At 38.3% G+C, this 22,337-nt stretch overlaps 1 protein-coding gene across 5 annotated transcripts in view; it reads left to right on the top strand.

Moving 5' to 3' along the window:
• GHR (growth hormone receptor) overlaps positions 1 to 22,337 on the top strand; it is a 127,748-nt gene that overhangs the window by 100,662 nt on the left and 4,749 nt on the right. For 4 of the 5 annotated variants that reach the window (XM_054184638.1, XM_054184640.1, XM_054184639.1 and 1 more), the window contains 5 exons: positions 11,897 to 12,026; positions 13,841 to 14,001; positions 15,029 to 15,207; positions 18,851 to 19,022; positions 21,177 to 21,267. In XM_054184638.1, the coding sequence (XP_054040613.1) occupies positions 11,897 to 12,026; positions 13,841 to 14,001; positions 15,029 to 15,207; positions 18,851 to 19,022; positions 21,177 to 21,267 (733 nt within the window). Of the gene's footprint in view, positions 1 to 4,115; positions 4,225 to 11,896; positions 12,027 to 13,840; positions 14,002 to 15,028; positions 15,208 to 18,850; positions 19,023 to 21,176; positions 21,268 to 22,337 lie in introns of those variants that run through there. The other variant, XM_054184637.1, reaches the window with a different exon arrangement.

Below are 22,337 nucleotides of genomic sequence, written 5' to 3'. Positions count from 1 at the left end.
TACACTAGTAAAACCAGCACAAATTGGAGAGGAATTTTTCACCAAAGCAGAATAATTTCCTGAAGTAGAATTAATATCATCAGTCAGGGATATTCTCACATGAATTACCCTCATAGCTATTTCTGTTTATTGTTTTAAAGACAAGACTAACCCTCTTGCACTCATCATGTTTTTCTGCTCACCTGTAGAGGGGGTGAATCAATCACTTAATCCCATGTGCCTCAGTGTGCCAAAAATGTAGTTTTGGTCATTTTGTATAATTACAGCTTGCAGTTGTTGCTGAGGAGATCGTGTGATTATAACTTTATTCTTGAGACCCGTCCGAGTAGCAAACCCTTTTCTTTTACTGTGCAGTGGTGGAGGTGGAATCACAGCTGCTGAGACCGTAGGCAAGATACAGAAATCTGGCTAAACGCATGCGAGTGATCTGTGGGCTGTTGTAAGCTCTATTTTCTCTTACTAAGGCATTGGAGCAAAATCAACAGAACGACTGCTGGCTTAAATGGTGCATTTGTTGACAGTTACAGAATAGCAGAGGGATACTGAGAGAAAAATGAAGAGAGCAAGGAAAGTTGGGCCAGGAGCGAGGTGACGCACAGTCGCTGCGGGAGATGAGTTCTGCAGCGTCTGCCTTCAGGCTTTCCAAAGCTACAGGGTCCCCACAGCAGGAAAGGTGTATCTCCTGGGGATACCTAGTGTCAATCTATAGCACAGATATCAGTGATTAATACCCGCCTTTAGAAACCTGAATGTAAATGGAGTTTCCTGACTGACCGGCAATGCTGCGTCTGACACAGTAAAGCAAGTTGTCATTGCCAGGATTTTGTGAGTAATCATTTTGGCTTTGGCAACTGTTCTTCCTTCCCACATTCTAAGCTCAGTTGGGGTTCACATAACGAACCTCTCTTCTTCCCCTGTTTTCCCACTGCAAAAAGCAGAGAAATGCATATGTTACGATAATTTTAGGGATATTATGTGTGATTGTTTGAATGATAGTTTGAATGAGGGCACGTACAAATCTCTTACTGTATTGTGTGTTGAATGTCCAGAACCTGCTGACTTTAAGTCAGCATATTGGAAAGCTCCTAGAGGAGAAGCAAGTACTATTATAGATGTAATGTAAGAGCATTTTTTGACTGATCTATGTTTCTTTGATTGTTTTAAAGAATTGTTAGGGGTACCTTTATTGACAGTGCCTATTAATCTTCTGTTAGTCTAAATAAACCATGAAAACTGTATTGTTTCTGCATGAATGTCATTCAGGTGAATGAGCCCCTCCTTGTCATAATATCCTTAGAGCCTGTGCTTTTGTCAGAAGTGGAGTCTTCTTAGGCATGCTAAAGACTAATATAACAGTAATTCTGGAGACCTAGATTGGTCTTCAGTTAGCTTGAATGTTTCTTGTTTGTTTTGCCCAGTCAGGAAATGTCTGTGTTTTCAAATGAAAAAAAAGCAGGAATTACCTCTAAACTCCTTCCCTGGTTATTTGAAAAGACTAGTGTAGGAGAAGACATTGGAGGAAGATGGGAAACAAGCCAGTTGAGAAAGGCCCATTTTTTAATAGTTATCAAACTTCAAATATACCTCTGGAGCCTGTATTTCAAGTATTGAGGGGAACTTCCCCACCAGCTCTGTCTGTGACTCTTTCCTTACTAATCTCTGAAGCCCAGGAGTGACAGCACTGGGTTTTCACAAAGAGGGGACGGGTGTGAGAGAAAGTCAAGTCCAGTAGAGGATACATAAAACTTAAATCACTTTTGGCAGTCTATCAGAAAAAAAAAAGAAAAATAAATTTCCTTTATAAATCTGTCCATTGTGCTTTTGAATATGATTGTTTTGTCCAAATCTCCTCTGCAATAGTAAAATAAGGCTGAGTCTGGAGGCTTACTTCAGGCCACTCAGTGCCGTACAGATGATCAGAAAATTCTTTTAGGCTCATAGCCAGATCACAGCAATAAAAGCTGAGGGAAAATATGTATTATTCTGTTAAGCTCAACTCCCTTCTGAGTCATGAGTGCTCCCCGTTTGATTGTTCTCTAGCACGTTGTTCATCCTAGCGCTGAATCGCCGTTATTTCGGGGGGGTGGGGAGGGTGTTGTTTTTCCACTGCTAACTTAATTCCATCAGCCTAATATCATTGGCATGATTTCTCTCTCATTTGGTATTTACATCATCCTGAATTTCGGAGTAAGTTAAAAATGTATCCAGCTCAGCAACTTTCCCATTTTGGGAAGAACATCAGATACTGCCTGTTTGTAACTTTAAAAGTGTCACATACATTTCCTTTCGAGCGCAAGAGTGCAGCTGGGATCCAGAGCTGGTACGTCTAGTCATGGCCTTGAGAATTGCTTGATATTCTGGTTGGTCGGTTGATTTTTTCAAAGAAAACTAGTTTGTAAATCAGCAAGATTTATACATGATTGATCACAATATTGGCTTCATTTCTGACAATGAAGAGTGGAGATTGTTGCTTTATAGACAGTATTAAAAGGACAATCCTGGTAAGTCTACAAGAACTCTTCTTAAGCAGGGGAGGGAACTGTTGTCACAGTCATTTTCCTTTTGAAACCCACTAGAAAGGATGTTCTTACATTACACTGGAAAACTGCAAAGACTCATATTCTTGCTAAGTTTGAAGATAAATAGAGTGGCAAACAATACTTTTATTCTTCTCTAGTTTGTTTTTAAAATTTCACTGCATCTTCTTTGAAGCTGGTAACACATAGTTCGTGATTCATTGCAATAATAAAGCTCCGAATTACTGAACAAGTAAACATCCTGGCTACAGTAATAAAACAGACACTCTAAAAAGCACAGGAGAAATACTGCATGCCAGACTGTTCTAAAATACTCAAATAAATTCAGTCTTCTTTGGGAACCAAGAAAAGATATTATGGTCTAGAGGTGCAAAAAGAGTGAAAATACTGTATAAGCCCCAGTATACTTCACAGTCTCTGTAAAGATGAAATTGGGTGGTTCTCATCATGAAGAATTGTGAAGAATCACCATGACTTTCAGTCCCCAGGTATTCAGAGCCACACATAAATTTTCAGTCGTCACTGTCAGTGATAAGTGTACAGGAAGTAAGTCCTCACATTGCTTTGAGGGCTCAACTTTTGTTCTCTGCATGTGCCCTTGTTGTGTCAGGTGGATCTTGTAGCAGGGCTTCTCAGAGGAATCTCTAAATGACAGGTCAGTCATGTCCCTTGGAGTTTCACTCCTGGTGGGTAAGGTAGCAAATAAGCCTCCTAGTAACAGCCTCTGGATGTTTTTGGTCTCCTTAGTTTTTATATTGATATATGGTGATTGTAACAGGGAACTTCCCTCCGACTGAAAAACAAGATTGCTGCTGACTTTTGGGAGTTTCCTTCAAAGACATTCAGATAGTTGTTCTGTGGATAGAACTGGCATTTCTCCTTTTACTTACTTACCTTGACTAAAAAACACACCAAATTCTACTACTTCGAATTTCAAATGGAGATTGATGATTTGTACCCCATGAAAATCTCTGTAGAGTATGAGGTAGGATTTTTCTCTCATGTATGCAAGTTTTATTGCACATAAATTAGGCAGTCATTATTTTGAAGATTGGATAAAATCTGCAGGAGACAGAAATAGCTTGAAAGTTCAACAACGGAAAGTACAAGAATTTACAGCTTGACTCTGGTCTCCCAAAAGCAGCATGAATTAAAAGGACTGAATGTCAAAAACAGCCAGACTGAGGGCCAGTATCTTCATGAGTTACTTCATTCAAATGTAACGAGGGTGTGGAGGGGGAATAAATAACACAAAACATCAGGATGCATTTGTGCATAACCAGCACTGCTTCGATGATGAAATATAGAGTTTGGGACATAGTGTCTTTGGTAATTGACAATACACAGTTGTGCCAGTCTAATGAAACCTGGCAAATTCATGGCCCTGCTTTTGGGGCTGATTATAGCATACGTAACCATTGAAACCTTGTTAGATTTGTGAGGAAGACCTCAGTTTTCTGTTGTGCTGTCATTATTCTGCAGGTGTCCTTAAACAGAGGTTCACTGCATCATTGCTTGCTTGTTTCTTTGTACAGCCACCTGCTTTCTCCTCGGGGTCTTACTCTAGTGTCTCTTTTGGGTGATCCCAGATACATGCCATTTCTTCTCTACGCTATCAGAATATGTGTGTGCCGGACCAAGAAATTGTCATCTTCACTACTTAAACTGAGTGACAGCGTGATTGCAGGTTTGCATCAGCTCTCACGCTTCATTTACAGTTTGTCAATATTACGTTTCTTCTGCCTTTACCTCAGGTCTTTTGCTACCCTTTTCTGGCTTCCTCTCACACACACTTATGTGTCCTCCTGTGTTGTTCTTTCCAAACATGTTGTTTTCTTTTCTCACCCTTTTTTTGTCCTGTAGCTTTGTCCTTCTTTATCTTGTGCTCCCAGCTCTTGCTCCCTTTGTCCACTTCCACTGCAGATGTTAGCTGTGCTGTAACTTTCCTCTGCAAAAGCACTCTCCATATTCTTTTCACATTGGTTGTTTGCTTTCCTAATGCCGCCATGCAGATGTTTGCTGCCACCTGACACAGCGATGCCCTCGCTGCAGCATCCTGCCCGCTGCAGGGCTCACTCCCCCGGCCGCCTCCGCCTGGCTCCGGCGCTCAGAGGCTTGGACCCTGCCTTGGCCCCGGCCAGACCAAAGCATGGCTGTCCCGGGCAAGTACTCACTCCGGTGCTGTTGAAGTGGCCTCTCTGCACATCTTCTTTTTGTAGGAAATGAGCAAATATTAAAACAAGGGAGGTAAATTGGCAGATTTAGCCAGGACCATCAAGACGTCCCCTAGCATGACTTTTCCATGAAGGTAATCGTAAAGTTGCAATTTTTAACCTGGGTTCACACCTAACAGTCTTATTCCCCAGACCCTCTGTGTATTTTCCTCTTAGAGTTTGGGAAGGTGAGCGTCAGCTTGGCACCCGGTTTGGGGACACCGGATTATACTTCGCTTGTGCTGGTTCTGAGCACCCATCTCTGGTGGGAAGCTGCAGCTTTGGAGGGACTGTGTCTCAGCCAGGACATCCCCTCACCACTGCCTGGTGGCTTTATTGTGCTGCATGATGGCGAGCAGTGGGTTTGCTTTTAGAGAGATATTAACTTCGAATAGGACTTCAGACTGGAAATTGCGAATATATGTGCAGGAGAGGGAGGATGTTGGAGATTTTCATCCGTACTCTAGAATTTGTTTGCTCTGAGAAGGTCATGGAAGACCTTTTGTGTTGTTTGCTTATTGCGCATGCTGTTTGCCTGCGGGACCGCATTTGTGCTTCCGTATTTCCTCATATGCCCTACCACATAATGTTAGCCAATGTTGAACACCTACAGCAATGGCCGTAACAGATAAAAGCATTATTCGTTATTAATTTTATACATACTCACTTGAAAATGTAATTTCAGTTCAATTTCAATTTGAGTTACAACTATATAAGCAAATAAGAGATAATTGGAAATGGGTTTGTTACATTAACTGCCTTTCATTTGCAGATACTGTGACCTCAGGCTCTGCTTTCCTTTATATGTTACATGCATCCCTTTATATGGCACGTGTCCACATCCTCACTCATCCCTGTACTGTCTCATGGGCAACAGTACTGAATAATGCTGCATGATTGTTTTTCCCACAGTCCGAAGCTTTATTTACTTCATTTTTGTGTGTATCCTTACGGACACCACATCAGTGAGCCACATCGATTTCTGTTCTGTGGACGCTCAGTAGCACAGAGAATGTGGGAAACCACATAGCCATTGGACTTCGATGCTGTGGAAAAGCTCTGCTTCTGCAAGGCTTTCATTCTTTTAACTATATCAATCTCACTTGACAAAAAAAGGGAGAAGTTTGTTCTGAAGGAGAACAACCTGAACAAGAAGAGCCATTGTCTCCTTATTCAGTGTTACCAAACTCCAGGATTGTGTTTTGGGGGTTTTTTTGTTCCTTGATTACATTGCAAACTTGCTAAAAAATCCTTCTGGCACTCCCCAAAACACTGTGCACACCCCCCATCTGTTCTGTGGGGATGCCTACATATTATTGCCCAAAGTAGCAGTCACCAAATTAGTCTTCAATGCAGAGGTGAAAACACATTCCTCTTTCATGTTCCTCAGCAAAACACCCGTATTTATCAAGAACTATTAAACTATTTAGACTTACCGTGGGCAAAATATTCTCTTATATAGTATTTCCCTTCAGTTTTCACTGCGATATAGCATCTTGGAGTTACTAAACTTCGCTTTGTTTCTGTTGAGTACTTTATGCAAAGGGATTTTATTTATTACTGATATGAAAGAAATTATCTTCTTTACCCCCAAAAGTTGTTCCAGAGCATTATTGGTGGCCCTTCGTGGACGGGTTGTACCTAGAGCAAAAGTTGAGTCAGACTAGCAAGCAGACTGATGGGGAAGTGACCTGGTTGTTGTCTCCGCTTACTGCATCCCACTCTCCGTATATGCGATGTCTGACAACTTATTAGTAGTAGACTGTACCTATTTAAAATATCATCCACTGACGGCAAATGTTTTTCATTTTGCTGCACAGTTGGAACGAATCAGGAGTTCCTGGTACCAGAGAAATCAACCCGTGCTTATTAAAGTAAATTGCCCAACATTTGTTGAGCTTGGTGTGTTCAGGAGCAGAACCTAATTCATAGTGCATTCACTTTCAATGTACAAATTTGAGCTACAGTAAAAAACACTCTAGCTCTTCATAACTTAAAATTCCAATTTTAAATGTAGTTAATTCCCCTGTTTACATTTCCATTTCAATCTTTCTCTATTATACTCTAGCAATGACCCCTTGTGTATGCTTTGAGAGTGGATTATGTGAAGATATATGCTGTTGCATAAGGTTTCTTCTGCCATGGATTTGCATATTGGAACATGTATTTCTTCTGTAAGGTTAAGTTTGCTCTAGGTTTGATAGATATCGTAAGTTTGGATAACTGATAATTCTACATAAACCTTCTAAAATTACCACAACCAGAAATACTTCCTTTTGTTCAGCAAAAATATATCCCCTTTTTCCATTTTCTGTTTAGTTAGCTTGATTTTTTTGGATCATGTACAACCTGTGTACTGCTCCACCATTATTTCTGCAGAAGTACTAGAGCTCTGGTGGCAGGAGGACTTTCCCCAAGGTGATGATAACCTATTTTGTTACACCCCAGCCATAAACTTCAGTTCCTTACTCTTCCACACTCAACCTCCCTTTAAAGTTAAATTTTATTAGAGGGACTTTTAAGCAAAAACCCCCAAGGGAACTTAATCTCCAAAGGAATTAGCCTTCTGACACCTCTAAATTTTACGTTTTTTTTTTGTTTTGGATTCCATCTCCATGAAACTTCCAGTAAGGTGCAGTTACAGTACCGCATTGAGACTACGCTAAATGGAAAACTGCAGGCTGGTGACCCACAAACAAATGTAAGCAGAAGAGATGGCACGTCTGCATTCCTGATTCTTTCCATAAACCACACTATCGTTTTAGCTACTGTTCTGGCGCAGTTTCTTCTGGCTGAGCCAGAGTTCAGACCATGGCTAATCTGTGGTCATAACATAATGAGAGCAGAATGAGAAGAGATTTTACTCTTTTGCAGCACAGTTGTGGCAGCTGAACATTTACCTTCAGCCAACCCTGGGGTAGGACTAAGAACTTTTCTACAAAGATTTCATAGTAGTCACAGAGAAAGCCACAGATTTACCAGTTTTTTCCATGTTTTCTGTTGTTGAATCTGTGTATTCAGCCAAGCCATTATCTTGCATGAAGTGAGTGGTTTTATTTGTGACGATTTGACCAGAATTTATTGGATTGGGTAGGAAAAGAGCAAGTGTGTATCCATGTTTTGTTTTGCTTTTCTAGTCTATTTTAAATCTCAGTTTGACAGCCATTACTTTCAGTACCCTGCTGCCTTTATGCCTAAATACATTCAGCTGAGCTATTTTGTTCATTTATCACATTCTGGTACAGCTCGTTCAGGAGATGGAGCTCACACAGGGTCCTGTACAACGTTGATAATTGACTTGTGTGGGAAACAAGGAATTCAGGAGATCTACCCCGAGAGCGCCAAGCCTTATACAAGTCCATATGACAAAGTTCCCTCCAGCCAGTCATGAAGGCTGGAAGTTTGACATGGAAACTGGAAACAATCAATCAGAAGATAATTGTTCTTACAAATGGAACTGGTCATTAGATAGATAGAGAGATAGAGAGATAGAGATAGAGAGAGATAGAGATATAGAGATAGAGATAGAGATAGAGACAGAGATAGAGACAGAGATAGAGATAGAGATAGAGATATTTATTTATATATAGATATAGAGATAGATAGATAGATAGATAGATAGATAGATAGATAGACAGACAGACAGACAGATAGATGTAAAAATATATATAAATATGAATCCCAAACAAAACTGCTCCCTGCTGAAAAATTCTCATGCCTGTTGAAGAAGCCTGTGAAACAAAGAATTATGAGTCCTGTTATGAGGAAGTGGAACAGAAAGCGGGGCCTTAGGGATGCATTCCTCTGAAGTTAGGGTGTAAGAGACCAAATCTTAATCTGTATTCTGTGTGCATTTCTAATCGTCTCTATTGTAACTGATGCCACTTCTGACTGAGTTATGATCCATTTTCCTAGAAGAGCTTGTACATCTTACAGCCCTTAATTTAGCTGCTGAATTCAACAGAATTCGTTATTAAAGCATTGTAGAGCCTGTGCCTAAGATCCTGCTGGGCCTTTCAAAATGTAAGTGAAGTTTGATTACATTCAGTTCATTTCACCATGTTAAGAAGTGACAGTATGACTTTACCCCTGGAGATGAGGACATGGTCTGCATGGGCTTTAAATACTGTATGTTCTAGCTACAAATATGGTGCAGGCATCAACAGAAATATTCTAATTTAGGAGGGTTTCCCAGTATATCATTTTCTCAAATTCTTAACCTGTTTCAGTAAAAATAGCTGTATCTGTTCTTGATGCACATAGCTGAAGATAGAAAGAGGAAAAGCCATAACATGTACTTTCTCACACGCTATCTGTTTATAGCAGTGGGGAGAGACTCATGCCTTGTTGATTATAGGTATTATGCAATTGAGGCAATTTTACTCATGTCTTTGAAGTAAAGGCACAAAATTTCATTTATTTTCCTTTGCTTTGGTTTTAAACAATGATTTGATTGTCAATTAAACAGAAAAGAACATTCAGGTTTGAAAAATGGAATATTTATACATTTAAAAAGTTATAATACTGTTCTTGAATCTTCTATTCTCTTTTATTTTGTAACTATATTAGGACAGTTTGCAGTTTCGTGATGATGTGCTGTTTTAAACAAAGATTTCTACCACATGAAAATTGTTTGATGAATGATGTAAAAATGTGTAAAAGCTCCAATCAAGGTCAATCAGAAGCATTTTGTGATTTAGGCCAAAGCTGTCAAATATTAAATACCATACCAAACAAAATCAGGCACAATAGTAAAAATGGTTTTTTTCAATATTTTCTAAAAAAGAACAGTGTGATTTTTTCCATTTGCTGAACACTTCACTTCAAAAATTGTTTCAATTTTATAATAAATTTATTTAAAGTTAGTGAAATCGAAAATGCTGGCTAAGAAAGGGCAAAAAAAACCCTATTTAAATCTTTCCAATCAAACATCAGCTATTTTAGGTTAGCAAGAAGAACTCTAAATGCTTTGGTGGGGGGAGGTAGGGGGTCTAAGCCATCCAGCTTACAAAATCTCCTGTTTACATACATATATTCAGGCCTTGTTCAATGTCCAAAGTGTGAAATGCGGCAATGATATGGGATGAGCAAGACAGAAATTCATAATATTCATGTGTTAGTTACTGCCTGATGTGGATGCTTGGCAGTGCATAATATGCAGCACACAATTTGAAGCATTAAGCCCAAGAAATACAAATTGCTGTGGTGTTGAATGTCTGTGTGTGTCTGAGCTGTAAATAAAGGAGTCAACATGCAGGAAGGCTACAAAATCCTCATGCGTTGGAGGAAGCATTTTTCCGACTTTGAGTGTAAATATTTTGTACCAAGTATTACCATAGCATCATAGAACGGTTTGTGCTGGAAGGGACCTTTAAAGGTCATCTAGTCCAACGCCCCTGCAATGAGCAGGGACATCTTCAACTAGACCAGGTTGCTCAGAGCCCCGTCCAACCTGACCTTGAATGTTTCCAGGGATGGGGCATCTACCACCTCTCTGGGCAACCTGTGCCAGTGCTTCACCACCCTCAGTGTAAAACATTTCTTCCTTATCTCTAGTCTGAAATTCTGATATTCACAGTTGTGATACTGCAAAAATATTTGCAAAGAACTTCACGTGCAGACTCCAGTAGCATCATATTGTTTCCTGGCCTGGGATCATTTCACCAATCATAAACACCTGACTAATATCTACATTTTAAATGCCTTATGGAGACATTTTCTTAAATAAATTATCGTATTTACCACATATTCAGTGAGGAGAGGTAGACATTTCTGTGTGCATGTGATCTCTCTCTGGAAAGCTTTCCAGGCCAAATAGGAAACATTGGCATTAGATCCTTAAAAATCAGGAAAAAGTTAAGTACTTAATTTGAAAGCAGTGAGTCATACCCACAACTTTTGTTTTTATTTTTCTCACAAGGGTTGATGAGGCTGACTAATTGTACCAGTCGTACGTGGCCCTACGTCGTTTCAGTTTTGACAAAGAACAGAAATTATGAATATAGAAGCAGCATGTGGTAGAGCAGGCGCATGCTTAGAGCTGTCCTTATCTCTCTGAGAGCAAGGTTATATCTACAAAATGTCCTATACACAAACCTGAAGTCAGTTCAAGGTAGCTACTCTTAATGAGTAGACACATTGCAAAACTGCTCAGCTGGGTAAATACTAAGCTGTGGTTAGTCTAATACCGAGCTCTGCAGTACCACACTGTCTTTAAAGCAACTGCAGGGCTAATTCGGGTATGTCTGTACTGAACTAATCAAACACAGTATACCCAGCCGTCAAAAGAGGGGACTGTCCCACTGTATTCAGCGTTGGTGCCACCTCCCCTGGAGCGCTGTGTGCAGTTCTGGGCCCCACCATTTAAGAAGGATGTGAAGGGACTTGAATACATCCAGAGGAGGGCAACAAAGGTGGTGAGAGGGCTGGAAGGAATGTCCTGTGCGGAGCAGCTGAGGACTTTGGGCTTGTCTAGTTTGGAGAAAAGGAGGCTGAGAGTGACCTCATTGCTCTCCACAACTTCCTGAGGAGGGGATGTGGAGAGGGAGCGCTGAGCTTTTCTCCCTGGGATCAGTGGCAGGATGCGTGGGAATGGGTTCAAACTGCACCAGGGGAGGTTTAGACTGGACGTCAGGAAGCATTTCTTTACCAAGAGGGTGGTCACATGCTGGAACAGGCTTCCTAGAGAGGTGGTCAGTGCCCCAAGGCTGTCAGTGTTTAAGAGACATTTGGGCAATGCCCTTAATAACGTTTTCACTTTTGGTCAGCCCTGAAGTGGTCAGGCAGTGGGACTAGATTATTGTTGTAGGTCCCTTCCAACTGGAACTCTTTATTCTATTCTTTTCTTTTGAACTACAGCTATAGGGTTGGCAGATCCCCACGCTGTGTGTCAGGCTGTGATACTAACACTTCTACACTGCACAAAAGAGAGCTTGACCCAGCTTTTAAATTTGCCTTCCTACAAGTATAGTCATCTACATATATGCACATAAGAAGAATTTACATCTTGCCTCATTGTTCATAAGGAATTGGAGGAAAAGTTAATTATTCATTAAAAATGCTGAGTTTTATGTTAACAGCGTGTTAGTCTGGCTTATGGATTTGTTTAATGTGTCTCCTTCTACCCCCTGCCATTTTTCCTGACAGACCTTTTACAGGGGCCACAAATCAGCAAGTGCAGATCACCCGAACTGGAGACATTTTCGTGTTATTGGACTGACGGAAATTTTTATAACTTCACTGCTCCAGGAACAATACAACTGTTGTACATGAAAAGGTAATAAAATGGAAAGAACAAAAGAAAGAGGAAAACAGAGAGAAGTCATATATTTTGCTATGCCTGTTAGCTTGTTGCTGTTAATTTTTTGCTATGATATAAGCCATACTGTTTTTAAGGGCATAAAACTGTGGTTTAAGTGCATGTTTCTAATGTCAAATTTTTTTGTTAATTATTAAGCGGTAAGCATTAAGCGACAAGCATTACTTGGCAGGTAATTAAGAACACATTCTTATTAAATTTATGTCCAGGTTGTAGAATCCAAAACTGAACACTGTATGGCTTGGGATGGGAGTTTTTAATAGGGAACTTCAGTTTATTCCTTATCAGCCTAACTTGCAACTGTGAGATTTCTTATAACTGAGCACAGATGTGGAGTTTGGATACAAGCCCCCCTCAAATTTTTATTGAAGTTTTATAAAGCTCCCGTTGATCAGTTGCTAGATTAAAGTCTGAATGTGCAGGTCCAGGAAAAGGCTGCTCTGAGACTGGGGATTAGGTTTCATTGAGCCCTGTTCAATTCTGATTCACATTCCACTTAAGCTTTTGTAATTTTCAGGTTGGTACAATCGTTAGCCTGAAGGAGGACATGACCTTAGCAGTAATGGCTATTAAGGAAAACAGGCCTTTTGTTCACAGGAGTAGGAGGATGTGAGTTTCTGTTCCGTCTGATGTACTGGGTTGCAACCTTTTTGATCCACAGACTTTTCTACTGATGATGATGCATTTGCTTAGCAAACTGGAGCCTAATGGCAAGGCTGGCTTTCTTACTCTTCCAAGACGTCTCAGAAATAAATAAAAGGATCCAAGTTAAAACCACTATTTCAGTATTGAGCTGATGGTTGTCAGTGGCAACTCTGTCATCTAACCCAGTCTCCTACTTAACACAAGCAATAGTATCTAACCACATACACCTTTGTCAAGTCCTGACTCTGGCAGAGTTACAGCTTTTCCTTCAGAAAAGTGTTTGGTCTCATCAGCTAAGCATAGCAGCAGAAATGCTTCATACTCAGTTTATGTAGCATCTGCCTTTTTGCTTCTTAAGCACCCACTCCAGTAGTGAAGGCTGCATTTAGCATAATTGATTTAGCTTAATCCTCCTTCTGTACAGCCTGAGTGGGTCCTAGTAAGAAAAGGTATTTATGGTATATTTTTAACAAACCAAAACTGTAATTTTTGAAAAGATCCCTGTTTGGTCTATATTTGGGCTGAGAGATAGTATCAAGATAAAGAACAGCAGCAGAAAATCTGCTCACTACAAGATTTATTTTTCTGAAGTGACTTCAGAAATACTGAATAAATGTCTGTCACTTTTCCTGCAGACTGTTTCTAACAATTTGGCCATTCCCCTTTTGCTTCAACTGAAGACTTTTTTTGTTTTGAACCTACTGAGTAGTTTCACTCTGGCTGTGTGAAAATGACCTTACACAAGTAGCAGCATTTCTCAGCCTGACAGTTCATGCCGCTCTTTATAACTCTGCTGGTTTGTCTTTTTAAAGAGATGGAATGAATGTGATACTTCCTGCTGCAATTCTTTTGTTTACAAAGAACGCTAATGAATTTTTGAACAAAAATGAACCTGGTCTAGTGGGAGGTGTTCCTGCCCATGGCGGGGGGGTTGGAACTAGATGGTCCCTTCCAACATAAACCATTCTATGATTCCATGATAAATCACGATCAATATTGACGTGTTTTTCTCACTTCTATAAAAGTTATACCTTTTCAACAGTGTGTCTGGTAACATCTATAATTTGTACTTTCTAAGATCTATAAATCTCTCTCTTATGTATATTACATTTTTGTTGTCATTCTAGGAATGACGAAGACTGGAAAGAATGCCCTGATTATATCACTGCAGGAGAAAATAGCTGTTATTTCAACACGTCCTACACCTCTATTTGGATACCGTATTGTGTTAAGCTTGCCAATAAAGACGAAGTATTTGATGAAAAATGTTTCAGCGTTGATGAAATAGGTATGCTTCTATTATGCATTTTACCTCTACATTTTTATATCACAATAGGTGTGATGCTGTAAGCTTTTATATTGCTCATATTGTATTTAAATTTTCCCTCTCGGAAAGGTTAGTTTCTAAAAAATATGATATATAGGAAGGAATTTTGTTTTGTAACATATGTAATGTGATCCAACCAGAAAATATTGCCCAGATTGGAAGAAAGCTGAAAGGATAAAAGCAAATACATGGTTTCTCTTTCTGAATACCGGTGGTCTCTCAAATATGTGCAGATGAGTTTGCCTCTGCTGCCACTCTGAGCCCCGTCTAACGGATGCTACATAGCCGTGTTCAGTGTCAGCAAAGATGGCATTAAAATCTTGATTCTGCAAAGTTCTGGAACCAAACAGTTTTTTGTTCTTGAATCAACACTAATTACAGAATCAGGATGTTTAGCGTTTCCAAGCTAGAACTTATATTTATTGCAATACAAACTGTGACTGCAGATATTATTGCTTGTTCTGAGTGGTGGTGTATGTATATGCAATTAATTTATTCCTGCAAGTGACTAGAATACCCACTGCTCTCTTTTATTCATCTGAACAAAACTAGATTAATTTTTCAGATACAATATTTTTTCAATGTACTTCTATATCAGTACAAAATATTTAATTTACGTTTCTGTGTTTCTCCATTTACTGTGTTTATTTCTAGTGAGAACTCTAAATTTTGGTGGAGAATTTTTTATGTCTCGGTGTTTTATAAGCTGCTATTGGGAAATGTAGTGTAATAGGTAATACATTCTTAGTCTTCTTTATTAGTCACTCAGGTGAGATTTATGCAGAGCATGTCTACTGCCAATGGTAGGGTGCCTTCTAGTTACCGAACTTGTAATGACTTTGTCATTGACTCATGGGTTTGGATTTTAATCAGCAAATATGTGGTTAATATGCTTTTTTAGTCCTGAAATCATTTAACAGTGTGTGGTAACAATGATCATTTCACATTGAAAACTGGATGTTTTATTCTAAATACTCTGTTTAAACAGTACTACCTGATCCCCCCGTCCACCTTAACTGGACTCTGCTAAATATTAGTCAGACTGGGATCCATGGGGATATTCAAGTAAGATGGGATCCGCCACCAACAGCAGATGTTCAGAAGGGATGGATTACTCTGGAGTATGAATTGCAGTACAAAGAAGTTAATGAGACAAAATGGAAGGAGGTATGAAGCAAATATTTATTATACAATAATCATAGTACAGTGCAGGCTTGTTCTGTCCCTAACACTTTTGTACTACTATGAAAAGCAACAGGTTTGTAATTGCTAATTAGATGATACCTTAAGTCTTAAACAATATACCCATATTCTTCTGAAGTTTTCTAGCAAACCTTGTAACTTTATGTGTCAAGATAGTTGGCACACAAGATAATAATGACAAACCCTGGAATCCCTGTGTTAGATTGGGAAGTATAGCAATAGTAAGATATATACAATTTTTTTCAAGAATAAAATGTTTCTCTATTTTTTTTCCTAAACCTCAGCTATTTGAAACAGTGCGTGGTACTTTTAGTAGTTGGAACAGGAATATTCTTCTTGGAAAACACCACCATGTCAGACAGATTCTTCAGGGTACCTGTAAAGTTCTAATATTTATAATTATCATTTCAATAGATTAAAAAAAGAATGAAAAGCTTCAATTTAAAATTTGATACAATAAGCGAATAAAAATAATGCAACATAGATAAGACATACAGATTTCACACCAGACAGACAGCAATGGGAAATTTGTGACTATATGGACAGTCCATGGAAATAAAAAATATATATACCCCAAATCTTTTACGTTTTCTTTTTGAAAATCGGTTAACTTCCCATGCAGTTACATTTCCTGTTATGGGGAAGAAATTGTACCCACTTTACCTGAATGCACAGGCTAAGTGCCAGTGTGTCGTGGTGTATTTGCATATGGAGAACTCTTCCTGAGTACCGGTTCAATGCAATATGAACCTCATTTCAAGGCAGAACCCTTCCTTTGCTTTCTTACTAATATGAACTGAGTTAACGGACAGAAGGCAAGCAGATAATACTGTTATGAATTTGTCTTAATCTACAAAAGGCAAATTTACCAATTGAAACATAGTCAAACTGGTTTCCTTGCCTTTATCTGTGAAAGACCTTGGACCCCTCCTCACCTCTTATCCTTCTCAATGTTAGCATTTTTTGTTTATCCTACTCCTTATTAGTAAGTCTACAGCCAAACAGGCCTATAATGTCTAATAACTTTTTCCTAATACTTGTCTGAATTTCTCTCTATACTGGTTTAAGCTATACTTACTGTACAGCCTACAAAATGAGTTAAGTTTAGGCAGTAAATCAATACTCCTTAAGAACTTGAAAATCTGCAGAGTATTTACAAAAGCAGGTGGCAATATAGATACTTCTTTAAAAATGCACATTTTTTATTTTTTATAAGCCTTTAGGTATCAATTGTATAAATACCCTAATAAAGCTTTGTTCTTGATGCAGTATCATCAATAATTCCAGCACGCCTTGTTCTCAGGAGAGCAAAGGTTTGAAGATCAGTGTTTCTTCTTTCAGAAAACAGATAAGGAATTGCTGAATACTATACTTGCCTCAAGAAAAACAGTACTATAGATTATGTTGTACTGCAGCTGTATATATTGTACGTTATTGTGCCTTTCAGCTTAAAAGCACAAACATGGCATAATTCCCTGAGACACTATCAGAGCACAAAACAGAAATTTCTGAAAAAAATCTTCTTCTGGCCTAAGACAATAGCAAAACTCCAAATTGGAGCAACGATTTCACTCTTTGCATTCCTTGCTACAAATATCATCTGTAATGAGTGTTGAAGCAGTAAATAGATAAATATATAGTTATACTGTTATTACTAGTTTTTTACACAAAGGATAATCTTTGAATGCTTAAATATACCATAGTGCTTTCTACATATAAGAGATAAATGTCTAGTTACACTGTTATTACTAGTTTTTTTACACAAAGAATAATCTTGGAATGTTTAAATATACCGTAGTGCTTTGTATATATAACTGATACAAAAAATAATTTATAGTACTTAAATTGTACTAAGTCTCTCCCTTACTGAGACTTGTTTGTAATTTTTTTGGATGTTTTGGGATGAACCTGTTTGATTTTACATGTATATCATTCATTTTTTTCAGTCCATTTACTAATTGAAAATAAATAACATTATTGGAAGAGGACTAACTTACTAGTTAGCAAAATATTATAACAATAAAATATAGTGATAAGAGGATCAAAATTATTTTCTGATCAGCTTCCTAAAACCAGTAAAATCCCCACCTTCATATAGCGGGTCTTCACGAGACAGAGCCAAATGTAATCTGGCTCACAGTCTGAAAAAAGTTGGAATTTCAGGTGCACAGCTCCGGTAATTTTACCTCGTAATTTTCAGGGCTTTAATTTAGCCTGCGTAACTGCTCTTTCCAAGTCCCACCATTATTTGGGTTACATAAAATCTTGCGTGGTCCAGCATCCCTAAGAATCTCCACTAATTGTCTCAGGAAAAAAACAAACAAACCAGCGAAAAAAACCACCAACCAATCAAACAAAAAAGAACCTGTAAAACTTTAGTGTACTATTTCTTTGTGGCTTCATAGCACAAAATAAGTAACCTGGACTAGTGTATATTGTATTCCCTTCCCAACGCTTTCCAACTGGATAGTCTTCATAAGTTAAAAACCTTTGTGGTATGGAGCAATGGTTCTCCACGATCTTGTGCTCAACCACTATCAGAGAAAAGCAGTCTGGCAGGGATCACTGCCTCCTCCACTATCTGACTGGCTGGTTCTCAGAGCACTTGGGTCTGGAGCCACCAGGGATCAGAGAACTCTGCAGATCCTAGCTACCAACAGAATGTGTCTCAGGTTTACATTATGCAGCTACCATGATTGTATTGTTGAAGCTTTCTTCAAATCCCCAATGGCTGCTGATTTCTAGGTGTTTTAATTCTTAGACCATGATAAGTTTTGCCAGTATCATCCTTGATTCTGAAGTAGAATATAACATCTGCCATATGGATTTGTTTTCTATGATTCTATGATTTTAAGCACATTTTCCTTATTTTTATATACTTTTGTTGGGCTGTTGGAGCTGAAGTACATATTCTTAGAGGAGTAACAGAAGAGAGTGATTTCACATATTAAGATCTCTAATGTGACTTCCTACATAGTTTGATATGTGGCAATATGTTGCAGTTAATACTTAATATAGAAGTCTCAAGACTGACAATCTGATGCCAGCTCTCACAGAGTCTCCATAATCACATTTCATATATACTTGAAGATTTTGGGAGCTATGCAGTGTTCCCCAAATAAATACATTTGTAAGAGGCAATACTTCTGGTTAGAAGGCCTTTAAATCACTTTTCTTCTTAAAATTAATTCTGTAGTGGAGGTTGCACTACTTTTAAGACTCACATGTTATTTTAACAGGGTTTTTGGCATTGTGAAGTCAGTAATGTTGTGTTATAACAGTAAAATGGATTAACAGCTTTGTAAGATCAGTGGGAGATGTTCACACCACCTACTTACAGCATGTAACTGAGGGCAGCTGCCTTTTTTCACTGACTGTATTTACAGAGAGCTTGGATTCTCCACATTTGGTCCCTAAATCACAACAAAGCCTAATGGCTAGTAAGCTGAAAGTAAATGGCGTGAATTTTCTCTGTACTCTTCTTGTAGTGTCCTTACAGTTCCAAGTAGCAAAAATGCCTTCAAATATTTATTTCTAAAATCAAGAAGCAGTGTAAAATTGCCAGTACACCTCAAACAAATAAATCACAGTCCTTTTGTCTTTACAGTTAGAACCCAGGCTCTCAACAATGGTTCCACTGTACTCTCTGAAGATGGGAAGAGATTATGAGATACGAGTCCGATCAAGACAACGTACCTCTGAAAAATTTGGGGAGTTCAGTGAAATCCTTTATGTATCTTTTTCTCAAGCAGGCATTGAGTTCGTTCATTGTGCTGAAGGTAAATAAGCAAAGTGTAGCAAAGTGGTTTTATAACCATGCTGTCTTTTTGACTTTTCGGTGGTGTTGGGTTTTTTTTTCTCCTCATCTTTGACATTGTATGCTTGAATAGATTTCAGCCTACTACATGAAAATCATTTGGTGAGACTGAAAATGTACAAGTTCCATATACAAGTTCAGAAGTAAACTCAGGAAGACTGTTTCACAACTCATCAGAGACCAAAAATATATATAGCTTTAAGAATCAGAAATAATAACTGTTGTTGCACATCTTATAGTGCTCAAAATACATTTAAATCTCGTACTTCATCATCTAAAATGAGCACTCGGGTAGTGAAGAGAACAATTATCACTTCTATTGAAGTGTTATACTGCTGGCTAAGTTTGTTATCAGAATGATGTGCTTTTCTGATCTGCCCAATACTATCAAGGACAGTGAGTGTTTTTTCTGATTCTTGCTTCTGTCTTACACTTTTTTTTTTCAAGTGCTATTAAAGACAGAAAAAGAAACAGCCATTGAGCACCACATTTTATTAAAAGAATGACACAGTGCCTTTTCCTAAAGCATGCTCAGGTCTGAGCTACTAAATTAACTCTTCAAAATATGAGCTCTTCAGCAAATTATTTTAATTAGCTGCTTCACTTCATTTCTCAGGGTGTTAGTGAAGGTGTTAAATAAAACCACCCATAACTCTTATTCTTCAAAATCTTGCTAGATTCCCCTTTTTAACTCTTCATATTACTAGTTTTCATTCCTAATTTATATAAACCGATAATGTTCTGGATATGTGGCATTATTTTATTAACCCCAGCTGCATTGAGTTGTCAAGGTTTTCATGTAAACAAAACTAAAATACTATGACAATATAAGGCCATCCTACAAGCACAATTTTCTTCAGTCACTACAATCCAGATTCTGCAAGTTGATCCATATCCATACATTTCACACAGCAGCAGTGATCTGATTTGACTGAGAATTTATTCTTGCTTGTTTTGTATATCACATTTAGCAACACAGAATTAAAATTCAAATTTTCTGTGTATTAAAAATTTAAAGTAGTTGAATTCAAATGCAAGATTCTAACTTTTTGAAGCAGCTGGACATTCACAGGAATCACTGATGTGGCAAGGAGTTACTGGTTCTCCATTAAATAGGGATCTGTATAATACAGACATATCCAGACAGGACTTTATTCATGCCTGAAAACATGCCCAGTCAAAATCTAAGCTAGAAGCACAGGGCTAAAACTGGTACCTGAATTTTATTTTATTTGGTATCTGAATTTTATTTTATTTTTTCCTCCAAAAGGACATATGTTTATGTTCATGTATAGAATTCTAAAGCTTTCTGACCAGTATTCCTTGGCCCAAAAAATAAGTCATGAGTGAAGTTTGTGTGGAAACCTTAAAATCGGGAACAAATGAGAAAAATCTAAGACTACAGCCAAAATAAATTTCCCTATACTTTGTATTCTACAGTTTCAGCTTAAGTATAATGTAACCGCCAGTATTTAAAAGATAAAACATTTCATTTATCAGCATTGTTCTTCATTCCTACCAAACTGCATTTCTCAATGACGTAAATTCTTTGTAGCCACCTGCAAGGTAAATAAAAGTGAGGTGTTTTTTTTTCAGTTGATGTTTCACAATATAATTAATGTTCATCCTTTAGAAAGAGGAGTAGTGTGCTTTTTGACACCACTGTCTTTTAGTTTCTGTGACAGAAGAATAGTTTGCCTATGATTTAGTATGCTGTTAATAATGTTCTCTTCAGCTTGGGCGAACAAGCAGTAACACGGTCTGCGGCAGTATATGCTGTCAGGACTACTGATAGCATGTTCCAAGCAGGCAGAATGTTCTCCATAGCTGGTTTTCCACATATATTGTCCGTACTAAGAACTTGTTCATACTTAAAAACTCAGTCTGTTTTTGCAAGGAGTGTCAGTTGACTCACAAACGTAGTATGGAAACTATTGAGACCAAAAGGGTATTTTTATTTCTGCTTGACAGAGAACTTTCCCATTTAAGTAACCAAAAATTCTCTTATCAGTTTTTTACTACTTTGGAATCCTCAAGCGGTGGAAGAGAAGATTGAAATTAAAGTTGCAACAGAGATACAGATTCCTGCTAACATGTTTTTGTTCTGTTGTTTCAGAAATTGAGTTTCCATGGTTCTTAGTTGTTATCTTCGGAGCATGTGGGCTGGCCGTAACAGTGATCTTAATCCTGCTGTCTAAACAGCCAAGGTAGAGAGGTTTTATTTGTTAGATTTAATGTACTTGTATCTTAAAAAATAGGGTGCTTAAATTGTTTCAAATCTGGGGGACTAGAAACTATTTTGAGGATTGTTGTCCATTCTCATAAGCTATATGGACGCTGGCATCTGTATGTACTGGGCCTTCAGCAGTGGGAATCCGATTATGTTGACAGCTACTCTTCCCTTTGGATTGCAGAACATTTTATTCTACCTACAAAGTTAATTTACTTAGGCTTTGAAGAGGATTGTTTTTTAGTACATTCAAATTTTGAAATACTATTTTTACCCACGTGCTGTTCAGAAGTTTCACACAAGCATATGTCTGTGTATTTGTTTTTGTTCTTAGGCTATTTCACTGATCTCTGACTATTTCTTCATCAAGCCAAGGAAAAGGTCTTGAGTCATAGGGCAGTATTTGGTCTCTGTGGATAGACTGCAGCTCCTATAAATAACAGGAATAAAATAAAACAAAGCACAGGATTGTGTCATTTATAAAAATTATAAATTTGTGTCATTTATAAAAATGAAACAATGACACATATGTAAAAATGACAAAATGGTCTCAAAGTGAATTCATCCCCTAATATGTGTGTTCAGGGATAGGTTTTGGCAGAATAATTGAGCTTGGATGTCACACCAGTACTGTCCTAGACTATGGAGCAACACCATGGTCCAGCTCCAGTGCACACATGCGTGTTGTCAGTGGTCTTGTGTATACACTTCAAAAATGAACACTGAGGTGTTTTGCACATACCAGCGTAAGGACAAGTCATTGAAATGAAAACAATATGGTGCAGTTGGAGCAGCTCTGAAAAAATAATTTGGGCAAGCAGCACTATGCTTTGGCAGAGCTTAATTTCAGGAAGCCACTCCCTGCAGTAGCATCCCAGTCCCAGAGTTAAGAGCGAGGCTCCTGATACAATGCCTGACGAAAGCTACATGTGTCAGAATGGGGCGAGAACAACTCACTCGTGGGACCAGGAGCTCTCTAAGATCAGCACGGTGAGCAAGGAGTGGCTTGGTCACTGAAGATCCTGAGGGCTGAAGCATGTCTCGGAT

This window comes from Rissa tridactyla, chromosome Z (assembly GCF_028500815.1).
Source record: "Rissa tridactyla isolate bRisTri1 chromosome Z, bRisTri1.patW.cur.20221130, whole genome shotgun sequence".
Taxonomy (NCBI): domain Eukaryota; kingdom Metazoa; phylum Chordata; class Aves; order Charadriiformes; family Laridae; genus Rissa; species Rissa tridactyla.
This window is presented reverse-complemented; position numbering and strand designations above follow the sequence as displayed.